At 40.0% G+C, this 13,230-nt stretch overlaps 1 protein-coding gene across 2 annotated transcripts in view; it reads left to right on the forward strand.

Annotated features, from left to right (window-relative positions):
* The first annotated feature begins 323 nt into the window (after nucleotides 1–323).
* Nucleotides 324–13,230, forward strand: part of AFG1L (AFG1 like ATPase) — a 61,085-nt gene continuing 48,178 nt past the window's right edge. For both annotated transcript variants that reach the window (XM_042016205.1, XM_042016204.1), the window contains exons 1-2: nucleotides 324–426; nucleotides 7,334–7,557. In XM_042016205.1, the coding sequence (XP_041872139.1) occupies nucleotides 339–426; nucleotides 7,334–7,557 (312 nt within the window). In that variant the 5' untranslated portion in view covers nucleotides 324–338. The remainder of the gene's footprint in view (nucleotides 427–7,333; nucleotides 7,558–13,230) is intronic.

Here is a 13,230-nt window from a genome sequence, read left to right on the forward strand (position 1 = left end):
AACTCCAAACTTCAAGGCTGGTTTAACTTAGTTTAGGTTCGAGAACAGGATTTTTGATCAAGATTCCTTCTCTTTATCAATAGTCTTATATCTTCTCATTCTGCTTTGGTAGGCACAATAAGTGTTGAGCAAGCTCTATGCGTTGTTTTTAACAAACAGCTTCTTAGCAAATCATTTAACCTCCGCTGCCCCTTCCTCTCCCTGATTGACTGTGATTCCGTGACCCAGGCGGGAGCGGCTCGCTCAGCACCGACCGCGCCAGGGCTCCCTCAGCTCCGCGGGACTCCATTTCCCAGCGCGCCCCGCGCCCACGCCGCCACCGCCCCCGGGCCGGGAAGATGGCGGTCCTTGAGTCGCCCTTGGCTACTGCGTGCTGCCTGCTGCGGGCTCTGGGGCGCCGCGCCCGCCTGCTCCCGCTGCACAGAGGTCAGTGCCGCCGCCGTGGCTCTCCGGGGCTCACTGGCCCCGGGCGGGCGACAGGCTGCCGGGGCACCGCGCAGGGAGGGCACCGAGGAGCGGTCGCTGGAGCCGGTGCGTGCCTCCCCTCCCCGTCGTGCCGCGGGTCTGTCCCCGGCGGAGGGGAGGTGGGTGCCGGTGCCGGGCGGGGCAGGCGGCAACCGCTGGGACACGCACAGGCCCCGCCGCTCTGCCGTGACCTGTCGGTGTCCTCTGATTCCCCGGCCTGGGCTTGTCCGCGACCCAGCCCCGGAGGAGATCCGCCTGCCGGGGTGGCACCGGGAGTCGCCCCCGGTCCCCTGGGGGACCCGCGAAGGGGGCCCGTGCCTTCCCGAGTTGGTGATGCCGCTTCCCCCCGGGACACAGGCTTCGGTGCGGTGCCTGGTTAAAGCCTTGCGGCTGCACTGGGCGCTCGGCGAGTGCGCCGGTGGCTGCCAGCGCTTTGGCCGGGCTTTAGGGTGCCTAAGGGATTGTTCTCCCTCGAGGACCCTCCGGTGTATAACGAACGGCAGCTGTGCTCTGTCTTCACAGCCTTGCTTTGAAAGTCAGCTCAGTACACAAATTTACGGGGTTTTGTTAACTCGAGGCTTAGGTTAGGAGCAGAGGTCTTTTTTCTTTAGTGAGAACTCTTCGTCCTCTGCCAGTCTGTCAAAAGTGTGAGAATTCGGCTGGTGACTGGTGGCTCCCAGGATTGATAAATGTTCACATCCACACATCATGTTGTGATTGTACAATATTTATACATCCTAAGAAAAATAGACAAGCACTGCAGTTAGTACTGTGGTTGCGCGTGTTTTATTAGTTATTGGTTTAACACTTGGACTCTATGTAGTTTGTTTTTTATAACCAGCATACTAGAATTTAGAAAAAGTTGTCAGAGCAAATCCAGTGGCTTTAGGCACAGTTTGTCAGCTTCCATGTTAAGGGGATGGTAGTCCTTGCGTATGTTTGAGGACATCAGGCTGCAGGGATGGGCTGCCATCATGGAATTGATTTATCCATCATGGAATTGATTTATAATCTTGTTTTTATGATCACTAGTTTATAGCCTTTTCTTTGTTTTTGTGATTTGCCTTCCACAGTTTTTTACCTTTCCCTTAATTAAAATACTTGACTAGTAGTATCTGTGTAAAGTTCTAATTTCACTGATAAATTTCTCTTGTCTTTCCCTACTTATGTCTATAGGTCAGGTTGTGAAATGGGATGTGCATGAAAAAAATGCAAGTAATCTTTCAGAAATGTATCAGGCATGTACGCAAAAAGCAGAATTCCAGTTCCAACTCACATTTCTCTAGAAGATACTGTTTCATATGGTGCCTGAATGAATGGCCTTCAGTGATTCATCTAAGGTCATATAATGAGACAAAAGTGCGAGTCCTTGTCCTTATGTCTTAGCTGCAAACTGCTGCTTCTGGTTTGAACTACTAATTTCAGCAAGTGTGGGGCTTTTATGAATTTTACATGATATTGGCCTAAAATTTTGAATTTGTGCAGATAACTAACTTAGTGTGTGTATACCCCCTCCCAATATGATTGGTTGGATTTTGATTTTTTTTTTAAGCTTGCTGTTAAGCTCTGGAAAGTAAATAATTTTTTCAGTTTACCTTCTCTTACATTCTTGTCATTGATCATTGTTCAATATTTTGAAAGGAGCATTTGTTTATTATAGGACTATAAATGTATTTTTAGCTTTATACCTAGCACATGATCTCTTTCCCAGGAAGCTTACATGACAAGTCTTTGTTCTTCTGCAGGTTTATTCGTGTGCTTAACTTTAATACATGTGTTTAATTTACCCACGTCCTTGTACATCATGGGGCAATTTACCTGTTTGAGACAGATTCTGAAAAACTTGCATATCTATTTAATAAAAAATGAGACAAGAGGACATTATTACTGTTTACAGGTAGTAGCATGGAAAAAAGAATAATTTCTGATCTTTTGCTACCTTTGCTCCTATTTTCACGCAGGAAAATAACCTTTGGAGCTACAAGACTGTACCATTGCCCTTCCTCCTCACTGTGGTGTCATCTGCTTAATCTTGAGTTTAGGAAGGTCTCTGATACCACCATCTGCCTGTTGATGAAAAGTGCCCTCTGACTTACAAGTCCTTTTTTTCTGTCATGGCAGTTGTGTTTCGTAGGCAGTTTTAGCAGCTTTACACTAAGAGTTTCAAGGTTTGAAGCAGTTTGGCTTCATTGTGACCCAAACTAATATTCTGAACTTCATCTTGGATTATTGAAAACATGACAGTTTTTAAAAGTTGGTTTCTATTACTTTTTTTTTTTTCTTCTCTCCACACAAATTCCAGGGTTTGTGAAAAGCTCTCAAAGCAGATTGTGCTGGCAGAGCAGTAATGAGACAGATGTGGTCCTTGTACCTTGTATTAACACTGATTTAGTAGAAGCTATTTCAGCTTCTTGGTTATGACTGCCAGCAAAGGTGGCATTTAGGTGATTTTGGGGTACTTAATTTTGGTGCAGTTGCAACCTACATGAGTTTGGTTTAGATGCAGTTCTCGCACAACTCTAGGTTGGAAATATTCTTTATTTTAAAGACAATGGTTAAGTAATTAACCATTAGGGAAAGTGGAAGGGGAAAGTGTTAATTCTCTATCTCTTACTTTGATTACCCTCCTGTGCTCTCAAACTCTTGGCTGCTGTCAGGATCAGTTTTGGTATGCCACAACCCAACTTCCATTTCAGTTTGTCTTCTTGCGTAAATAACTCCAGTGCCTGCCTCAGAAGTGACTGTTAGTTTCATAAGCTGTGTCATTGAAACTCACATGCCTTTTTCTGTGTCATCTCAGACATCAGTTCTAAGTGGCAGTAGAAAAACTCAACAACACACTGATCAGTGTTCCAATTTTCTGCTCTTTTCCAGAGCAGAAACTGCCTGGAGTTCTGAACACTTTCTGTATTTTTATGTAGGCATTAATTATCTTTGCTGTGGTAAATTAATGTCAGTTTACTGAATATGTCTTAAGTCCCCTCCTTGAAAGAAATTTTTTATAATTCCAGATTGGCATTTTTAAAAATAAGTTTTATTTGCCTTGGTGAGATTTTCCCCTCCAATTTCTTTCTTTTTTTGGGGTGTATCACAGTAGGTCTTCACTGCAGGTGTGTCTGTGATCTTTGTGTGGGCAAGCAGAAAGGCAAATGCAAAGAGCTAATTATATGGTTTGAAATAAAGTGAGATTATACTTATATATGTATGTTTTGGGAACAGGAATTTAAGAAAAAGTTGCACCTTGGTGTCAAATGTAAAGAAGCAGGGAATGTCAGGTTAAATGTGGTAACATTCAACACTGTCCTGCACCCTGAAGGTGGGAAAGATAGGTTATGGATAACCACATGTCTAGTTTTACCCTGTTCTATGTAAAACTAAGTGAACAGTGTTCACTGCTGTGCTTTTCTACAGTTTTTCTAGAACACTTCATAGGTATAGAAGATAGGTATATACTTTTTCTGTGTGTGACATTTAAAGATTTCAGAAGGGAACTAATAAAAATTGAGTTGCAGTTTCTGTAACACAAAGATTAGATAATGAAACAGTAAGAGATAAATGAAAACCCATATTTTTCAATGTGGAGAAGAGGACTGTAGGACTACAGTTAGTGCACTGACTCATAGGTGATTCGTGTAGTTGAGTAATTGATTTTGCAATCTGTTCCACAAAATGCAGGTTAGAATGGAAGGTGTACGGTTTTTTCTGTCTCTTAGAATAGTTTATCACTTGTATAGCTGCCTTCTGTTGATTTATCTCTAAAACCCCCACATGCTCTTCGGTAGTGTCTGCCTTTGTTTTGCAGCTACAGGTGTGAGGTTATCACTTAACCAGTTACTGGGTGTCTCCTGGCAGGGTACTATAGCATGCCCCCATCATACTTAAATCCCAGTGTTCAATATTATTTTAGGAGAACAGTGAGTGATTTGTGCCAGGACGCCTTCTGTGGCTATTTGGGCATAGTCTCCATCTCTGTCATCTGTTAGAGTATTTCTTCCACTCCCAGGATGGTTAGCTGTGAGTGCATGTAGTCTGAGACAAACCCCATGCTTCTGTGGAGTCCTACTGGTGTGCTTTGTCCATGGCCAGGGAGGTCATGAGCCACAAACCCTTTCTTATTGCTAAATCAACTTTATTTTTTTTCTTCAATCCTGTCATAAGAAGTAGGAGCTTGTGGACTTAGAGGTATGAGGGGGCACACTGGAGCTCTCGGAGCCATCAACTTCTACGTATTGCAAAAGCGCAGATAATTCAGAGGTATGGATCACAGGAATGAGGTTGGCTTTTTTTGGGAGTGGAATGGTAGAAAGCAAGATGAAAAAATTTTGACAGATCCTCTGAGCAACCTGGTCTAGTGGAAGGTGTCCCTGCCCATGGCAGGAGTGCTGGATGTAGGTGATACTTCAGCTCCCTTCCAACCCAAGCCATTCCATAATTGTGTGATCTATGCCTTTTCCCCTTCCCTTCAGAGGCAGGTCAGGTTTTGCTGACATGTTTCTGACAGATTTTCATCAAACTCATTTTTAAAATTCACCACACATCACTGGAAGTTTTACAACTTCTAGACTATTAATCTATTTCACTACCTTAATTACAGTTATTAAGATATCTGTATAAATACAATTTCCTTTCTTTTTCTCAGTATCCTGTTGTACATATCTGGAGGCAGCTATATGTTTTTCTTCTCTACAGGTTTTACTCAAATTTTTGCAATAACAGACTTTAAACTCAACTTTCTTTATGTGATCTCTTTAGATAAGGATGAGCTAATTACTCTTAATTCAAAGCAGTAACTCAGTTCCTTCAGGAACAAGAGAATTTGGTGCAATTATTGGCTGCAGATATAAACAGTGACTGTCTTTTTATGTAGAAACTGTTACTTGCAATAAATATAATTTGATCTAATAGTTCAGTTTTATCCTTCTCTTTTCTGTCTTTCTACTTAAAATTTTTTTTGGTGCCTTTTATGTCATCTTTGTGGCTTGTGACCCATATTTTAGAAAATAATCCTTTAAATCTCCACTTACTCTCCCATTTGGTTCATGCTCTTATAACGTACGATGTGAAAATTGAAGAGTGTCTTCCAGGGCAGACTATACCAGTATTGAATAGAACAGGTTTGGGGTTTTTTTTCCCCATGTGTATTTATATTGGAGTACTTGTGTTTATTTTATTTTAGTTTATTTTTCCTCTAATAGTGTTATGATACTGTCTCACTATCAGTTTGCGATCCAGTGTAGCCTTGGATACTTTTTTCAGAGGTACTCTTTAGCAGGTCATTCCCCATCTCCTGAGATAGTTATTTCCTCTAAAATAACATGCTTTGTCCCTGGTGAATTACATCCTATTTGCATTCGATTATTTGTCTAGTTTGTCAGCATTTACTTGCCTTCCAGAGTGTCTGCAGCCCTCTCCTGATTTTCTGTTATTTGCATTCCCAGGCCATGTACTTTATCTTGCCATATATGGCATAGATGGAGATTCAGGGTTGCACCAAGATGAGATCCTGAGCCCTCTCTGAAACTCCGCTGCTGATATACACCTAGTTTAACTGTAGTAATTATTCATTACGTATCCTTTTTCCAGCTGTTTTGTACCTGCTCAAAAGTACTTCCACTTGCAACTTTCTTTCCTACTTTATAGATGGCAGTGCTATGTGACAAAAGCGGTACTACAATTAACGTGCTTTTCCTTCACCCATTAAGCATGATGCCTGATCAGAGAGGACAATTTGTTGGTCTGGCATTGTTTCTGGGGAGCTGATGTTGCCTTTTATTCATGTTCTGACCATGTTAAGTGCTTTATTAAAAGAAAAAAAAGTCTTGTAGTTGTTCCAGTATTTTTGGGTGTTCTGAAATTGTGTTGATTGACCTATAAACTATTGGATTTACCTTTCCCTCTTTTTTAAAGACAATCTTTTTTTTCATTTTCCTAGTGTTTTTGAATCTTACCTGCCTTCAGTGAGACCTCAAAGAAAGCTGTTAGAGGCCATTGTGTCGCTTGGGAAACTTACCTAAAGTATTTAGGAATGGATTTCCTTAGAGCTCACAGGGTTAAAAATACCTAACTATGTAGTCATTGACACGTGTTTTTCCTACGCTCAAATTTATTTCTTTTATCATTGCTAAAAATCATGTTTTTCTTTATTATACTTAACCTGTTAAATTACAGTGGAAGCAGAGAAGACATTTAACAGCTTTTCAGTGTCTGCCATTGTTTGATCTTAATGATTTGGCAAGCCTTCTTTGTAAACTTGTGCATTCTTTCCTTTCCTAGTTATGTCTTGTTTTATGTCTAGAAATTCTGACTTTTTTCTTTTTAACATCTTGTTTCTGACAATATTACTACCTGGGCTTGTCCCTGTCTTTTCTAGGCAGAAGATAATGCCAGTAGGTCAGGCTGTGGCATTTTAGGGCTTCACAACTATTGCCTTGCTTAGTGTGCTGTTTGAGTCTTTCAGCTTCCTTACAGAACTCCTGATTTGGTGTCTTGTTTGTTGACTTTTAAATACTTCCTGAAGTTTTACCTAAAGGATTATCTATTTAGAGAAATGCACTTTGGAATTTTTAAGTGGTTTTACCCCAATTTGGGAAAAAAAAGGTCCAAGCTTTCCTTGCAACAGCTCATCCAAATATTTCCAACTCTCTAGCTGGACATCTTAGAATGTGTGCTTGTTAATAAAAAAAAGGAATGTTAAAACATACTATTAAAGTAAAGTTAGAAATTGAGTTAATGAGAAATGAAGGGGTAACCAGTGGTTATATAGGTAAGTCATGTGTATGTCTTTGTGTAAACTGTTAGGAATGTGTGTTGTTTATAAGGAGATGCTTTTCAAAACTTCTCTATTAATTGGGTACTTCTATTTTTCCAGCCTACACAGCTCAGGCAGATGAGAAGACAGGCCCTGGTACTCCTACAGATGCTCACGCCAGAGCCTTACTGGTTTGTAATGGACCTTTAGAACATTATGACTTTCTGATTAAGCAGGAAGAGCTGAAGAATGATGAGCAACAAAGAAGAGTTGTGCAGCACCTGCAGAAATTGCATGAGAGCCTTAAAGGCTACAGCATAGATTCAAAAAATATCCTTTCAAAGGTGAGGTTTATAATGATAAAAATATTTTGCGTTTATGTTTGCTCATATGAATGTGCTTAAAATGCATATATTTCTGTCAAGAGCTCAAATCTTATTTTTGCAAATGCATCTTTCCAGATAGATTATTCTTCATGTTTCAATCTTTCTTCTTTCTTTTTTGATTTTTAAAATCCAGTGGCACTCCAGAAGTAACCAAATTAAATATTGTTGGAATAATTCTGTAAGAAAATCTGATATGGTTTTAGTTATATCCACTGCCTGCCTTTCCAAAAATGTCATTTGGCTGTAGGAGAGAGGGGCCTAAACCAGGCTTTAATTCTCAAGCACTGGTATTATACTCGTGTGTCTGAATTGCATAAACTGAACACTGATGTTTTGTGCTCTAACAGATATTCCACAAATAGTTCCATACCATAATATTTACCAGACATGACTTTTAAAAACAATTCTTCTCCACCTTGCTAGTTTCCAGGTGAGGTAAGGAAAGAAGCCGTAGGGATAATCTGCACCCTTATTGTGTTTTTGGGAGCATCACAGTTTCTTTTCAAAGGGTTTACAAAAGTTTAGACATATCCCTGTTGCACATTGCCTTAACATAGTGCCTCAGTATTCATAATGCTGTTAGCCTGCTGTTGCATCTCTGTAACTTTTCCCTGAAGCTCTTGACACAATGCTTTCCAGACTTTCTTTGACAGTATTTTCCATGTTTCTTGTTTTCATGCTGTTGTTCTCAGATTGCTGCTCTGGTGGCCTTGCGCCTGCAAATATTGATAGCACTGGTATGGCACGTTCTCATGGGAAGCAACTAGAGCTGGGGTGGGAACTCCCTCCTCAGCTTTCCTTGCCTCTTGCTTTGTAGATTTGAGTTTATATCCCAGAAAACCAAATGTAGCACTCAGCAAAGCAGATAAGATATTTAATTCCTTGCTAAATATTGGGCAATCATAGATGTGCACAAAAGCTGAATGCCCAGTGAGTGTGCTTCATTTACCCCCGATTAATGTATTTCAGTCAGCACAGTTGTAAGATATGGTCGGGGAAACAACAAGAGCAGGATGTTTGATGAAGTCTGATGATAAAAGTATAGTGCTGGGGAAAGAGCATGGCAAAACATACACTGTTTTCTCATCTGCACTTTCCCTGCCTGCACTGGAGAGACCTCCCTGTCCCTAGGAGGGGGGAAACTGTCAGTGTTTTCCCCAGCTAGACTCTTGAGTGTTTTTCTTTTGCATTCTCTCTTTCTCTTGCACCACTTTTGGGTTTTTAATTTTCCATCAGAATTAACTAACATTTATGGTCAATGTTTACCGTCATTTGCAGTCTTTGCTAACAAATCTCCATGTTAGCCTTTCTCAGCATTCATTACACAACACTCCTCATCTCATGGGCATAAATCTAAATATGCAACTCTGTTGAACTTGTTACCTAACCATACCAAATTGTTCTCTTAGCTGGCACAAATACTGTGTTTTGTTTGCGGGGCAAGACTAAATGATGTAGCATGAGATGAGGGGAGCCGAAGCCTAGAGGGCTCAAGTGCCTTTAAATAGCACGCTGTCCTCTGGCCTTCAGGCAACAAATGACAAGTTAACCATTCTGAGGTTCTTGTGATGGGTATTAGCTTCAAGGTGTGAAAAAGCAGAGAACAGGACAAGTATTATACCTGTAAATGGGGCTGTTTCAAATAGGCAGGAGTAGCAGGGTGCAGAGCTTTGGGAGACACACCTATCAGTCTGCCTGCAACATCCCCTGAGTGCCTTAAACTCGGTTATGTAGCTGCAGATCATGTATTTGCTATTTATATGCTTGACTGGAAATGCCATAAATATCTTCCTGCCTCCTGATGGAAGGAAGCCGACTAAGCACCTAGGAAAGAGGGTTTTATTAAGAAGAAACGTGGATGGGAAATAACTCCATGAAGTAAAAGTCAGGCATTCCAGAAGAAAACTGACAAATACAGGAAGCAACCTAAGGCAAGACTGTTCCTAAAGGGCAATGAATGTGTCTTTGGAAGTTCTGTTCTGGAAGCAGTTGACGCCATCATCCTCATGGATCCCTTTCAAGTCAGCTTTAAACAGGGTGTTTGGCCATGTGTTCCCGTGAAATCCCTGCCAATCCAAATCATTCAGTGATTATGACTCTGATGTGGGAATTGGTTTGGGGTATATTTTTGCCTTCTCTGGCAGTTGGGTCAGGTCATCACATTACTGACCTTTTTGCTTTAGGGATTTCTTTAGTTAAAATTACTGAAAACATACAAGCAGTGTAAAAATGATAGCTGTAGCCTGAAAACTGTATGTTTATTTTAAAACACTTTGTTGTGTGTGGGTGTATGCCTATGGATTCATGTTGTCTTGATGGATTTGTGGGCTAACTCTCGAGTCTAAACCCACTCTCCTGATTCAGTCTGGTCAAGTACCAAATGAAAAATAGGAACTTCCTTTTTTCAAAAGTGCTTTTTTTCTTGTCTTTGGTATGTAGAGCAGTGTGGCAGCATGCCTGAATGCAAACATTTTTTGCTTAAATGTAAGGAGACCAAGCTGGATTCAGCTTGCTAAACTACTTCTTTAATTTGAATCTTAAGCTGCTGACCAGTGTCTTGTATCTTGTGAGGATCCTGGGTGTGAAAAGCTGTGGGGTTAGGTGTTGTATTTTTTTCATCTGTCTGGGTTTCTTTTTAGTCTTTGGTGTTGATCTTACAATCTTTTAACTTGCCTATCTCAGAATTGTCTTACTGTACCTGGACTGTGAAAGAAGTCATTCAAAAGGGAGCCAATTATCAGATTTGCTCTTGGTTGTTTTTTGGGGTTTTTTTTGGACATAAATGCCAGATTTTTATTAATTTTCATTTTTTAGAAAAAATGTTATGATGAAGGCACTGTATTTCCTGTCAAACCTGAGGATCAGTAGGCTAGAGCATTTTGGTCTTTTCTGGCAAGGTATTGTGGATATTTGGATATTAAGTTCTAAAAGCACTGTCCTGGAGAATAATTTTGAGAGCTGACTTGTGTGAACTGGAGTGCCCCAAATCATTGTTAGTTGCTAGAGCAGGTGTTTTGTAATGACTTTGTAGATCAAGCATTATGTGGGCTTGTTATTTACTGATTCTTTGATTGGGAAGTGTGAATAGGGAAGAAAGCTTGTATTACAGAGAACAAATACCAATCTTACTCTATTTAGGAGATGCAATCCTACTTTGTCCCTATGTAACACAGCTAATTGCAGTAAAGCCAGACTGACACTTTCTCACTTAAATGCCATTTTTTACTTGAGAATGTTTTTCACTACTTCCTTTAAAGCATTCCACTTCTTCATTTAACACTGCTTTAATTTTAAACCAACTTTTAAAAATTGTTGCATGGCTCACTGATGGAACTAATGAGTCAGTGAGAAGCAGCTGAAGAACTACTTGCTACTGGGGATGGTGTTTCTGCAGTTCGAGGTTTTTCTTCTAGAGTTCGATATTTCTATGGAAATCTCAAGATTGATAACCAGGTTGAGCACTGTAGGGCTGTGCCATACATCAAAACCCCAGAAAAGGAGGAGAGCAGTGACTTTTGCATAAATCTGTCAAAGCCTCCTAGCTTGTGTAATTAAATGAAATCATTACTCAGGGAGAAGAAGTCACAACAGCTTTGTTTCTCTTCTGCTATCTTTGAGGAAGCAATTTGCCAGTTCACACAGAGTTTCTTTTGAGATAAAATGAAGCCAAACAGATTATAGTTTAAATTCTAGTGCAGTCCAGGTTTCACTTCAGCAAAGTTGTAATCAACATCCTAATGAAGGTTTCCCCAGAATAAGTCACAAATGTGAGTAGATGGTAAAATCATACATTTGTATCTGTTGAGGAGTTTGCAAAGTAAACAAAATACTTGGTTTTCTATTATGGACTTTCAGCGCAGCGTTGCTACTGCAGACTTGGTTCAGTTAGAGGTAAGGCTTTTCATGCCAAGAAGAGGCGGTGATGAGTACTGCTGTCTGGAGTTGGCCTGGGTTGAACAGGATTTGTGTAGGTTTATGGGTGGAATTCGTTCCTGTGACCAGTAGAAGGCTTCTCTAGGAAATACTAAGGGTACAGGGCACAGGTAAATCCTGTATTCATGAACAGCTCGTTGGCATTCTCCTCTCAGGAAGGCTGGGTACTTAGTAACTTTGAATACTCTCATGTTTTTGTTTTGATAAAACCATTGGATTTCCTTTCTGTTTTGTACTTAGTGAGTTTTAATAGATCTTAACGAAACAACTTGATGTATTTTAAATTAATTAGAGATTTAATTTGAAAAATTAAAATACTTTATCAGTTATACTAAGTATTTTGTAGGTTGACCTCCTGCTTTTTCAGGAGGTTTCCAGCAACTTGAATAGCCCACCTTTAGTATGAAATCTCCTGTATTGAGAAGATGTTAATCTACTGGCAGCTTTTTCAAAATAAAAAAAATAGTGGTGCTTGGCATTTCAAGTGTGCTTATTTTTCCTGGCTCTGTCATTGAAGAGAATGTGGTTGAGAAGTTGCAATGAAGAAAAAGGGGCAGTGGAAGAGAAGCCTCTCTCTACCAGCCTCTTCTGTAGTCTGATATTGCTTATTTTATTGCCTGATTACTCCTGTGTTAGAATTGCAGAAGCCTTTTCCAAAATAGCAGTTATTCCAGAAATAGAAACTTCTTGCACTTCTGAACCATTACTAGAATGGTCTGCTTTTGTTTTAGCTCTGTTCTTCTTTTGTCACTCTTTATCTAAATAGTTTTATTCACTAAAATATGGTAAAAGCAGGATTAGGGAGCAAATATTTATATCAGATACAATAGAGGCCTTTCAGTTTTTTTATCCAAAACACTTGTATTACCTCACAGGCCAAAGCTTTCTGAAGTGAGTAGTCTGGGGCACACACACACACAGACACACTATGACACCAGCCATTTTCTTCATGGTAATAAAACTCTACTTTGTTATGATGTAGGTTTTTTGGGGCATCAGTTTAGAATGAATCTCAGGGGAAAAAACAATTAGTCTTGCTGCCAACCAAGTAGGCTTCTGTTTTTCAAAATTACTCCTCAAATTTGAACAAGGACTTTGATCTTCAACTTGGTGAAAGCATGGCCTTGTATGTTGAGATATTTTGAGATCCTCTGAATTGAAGTTCAAGGCTGTGAGAGTTTGCCTAGACATTTCAGATCTCCAGCTTTTCAAAATACCAATTGGGACATCTTAAGAGTTGTTGAGTTGCTGTACTAATGACTTGAAATAAGCTCAATTATAAGTGAGGTCATGTTTTGAAAAGAGGTATGAACAATAGTAAACACCATTCAAGACCTTGAAAATGGCTTCAGCTACAACAGCAGCCAAAAAAGGAGGCCTGAAAGAATGGGAGAAAGAGGCAGTTTTGTTAGCATTTAAAAAAAAAAATCTGCTGTTGGGAGACTTGTCTCCTGAATTTTGCATATTTTAATTAATCATCTTAGTATTGACATGCATTTTCACTTAAAAGTTTTTCCAATCAGGGTGTAAATATTCCCAGGAAATGAGTTCCTTGCTTCTGGTGTCTGAGCATGGGACAAGGTGGGAAGATGTTGTGCGTTCTAAAGATATTCTCCCCTTCAAACTCAAATTTTGTGCATCACGTAATATCTTTGGGTTAGTACCTTTTAAATATTAACTTTAACATCCTTACATCAT

Source organism: Corvus kubaryi, unplaced genomic scaffold (assembly GCF_017639235.1).
Source record: "Corvus kubaryi isolate FWS band 111438036 unplaced genomic scaffold, C.kubaryi_AGA036_p1.0 split3-73, whole genome shotgun sequence".
NCBI lineage: Eukaryota > Metazoa > Chordata > Aves > Passeriformes > Corvidae > Corvus > Corvus kubaryi.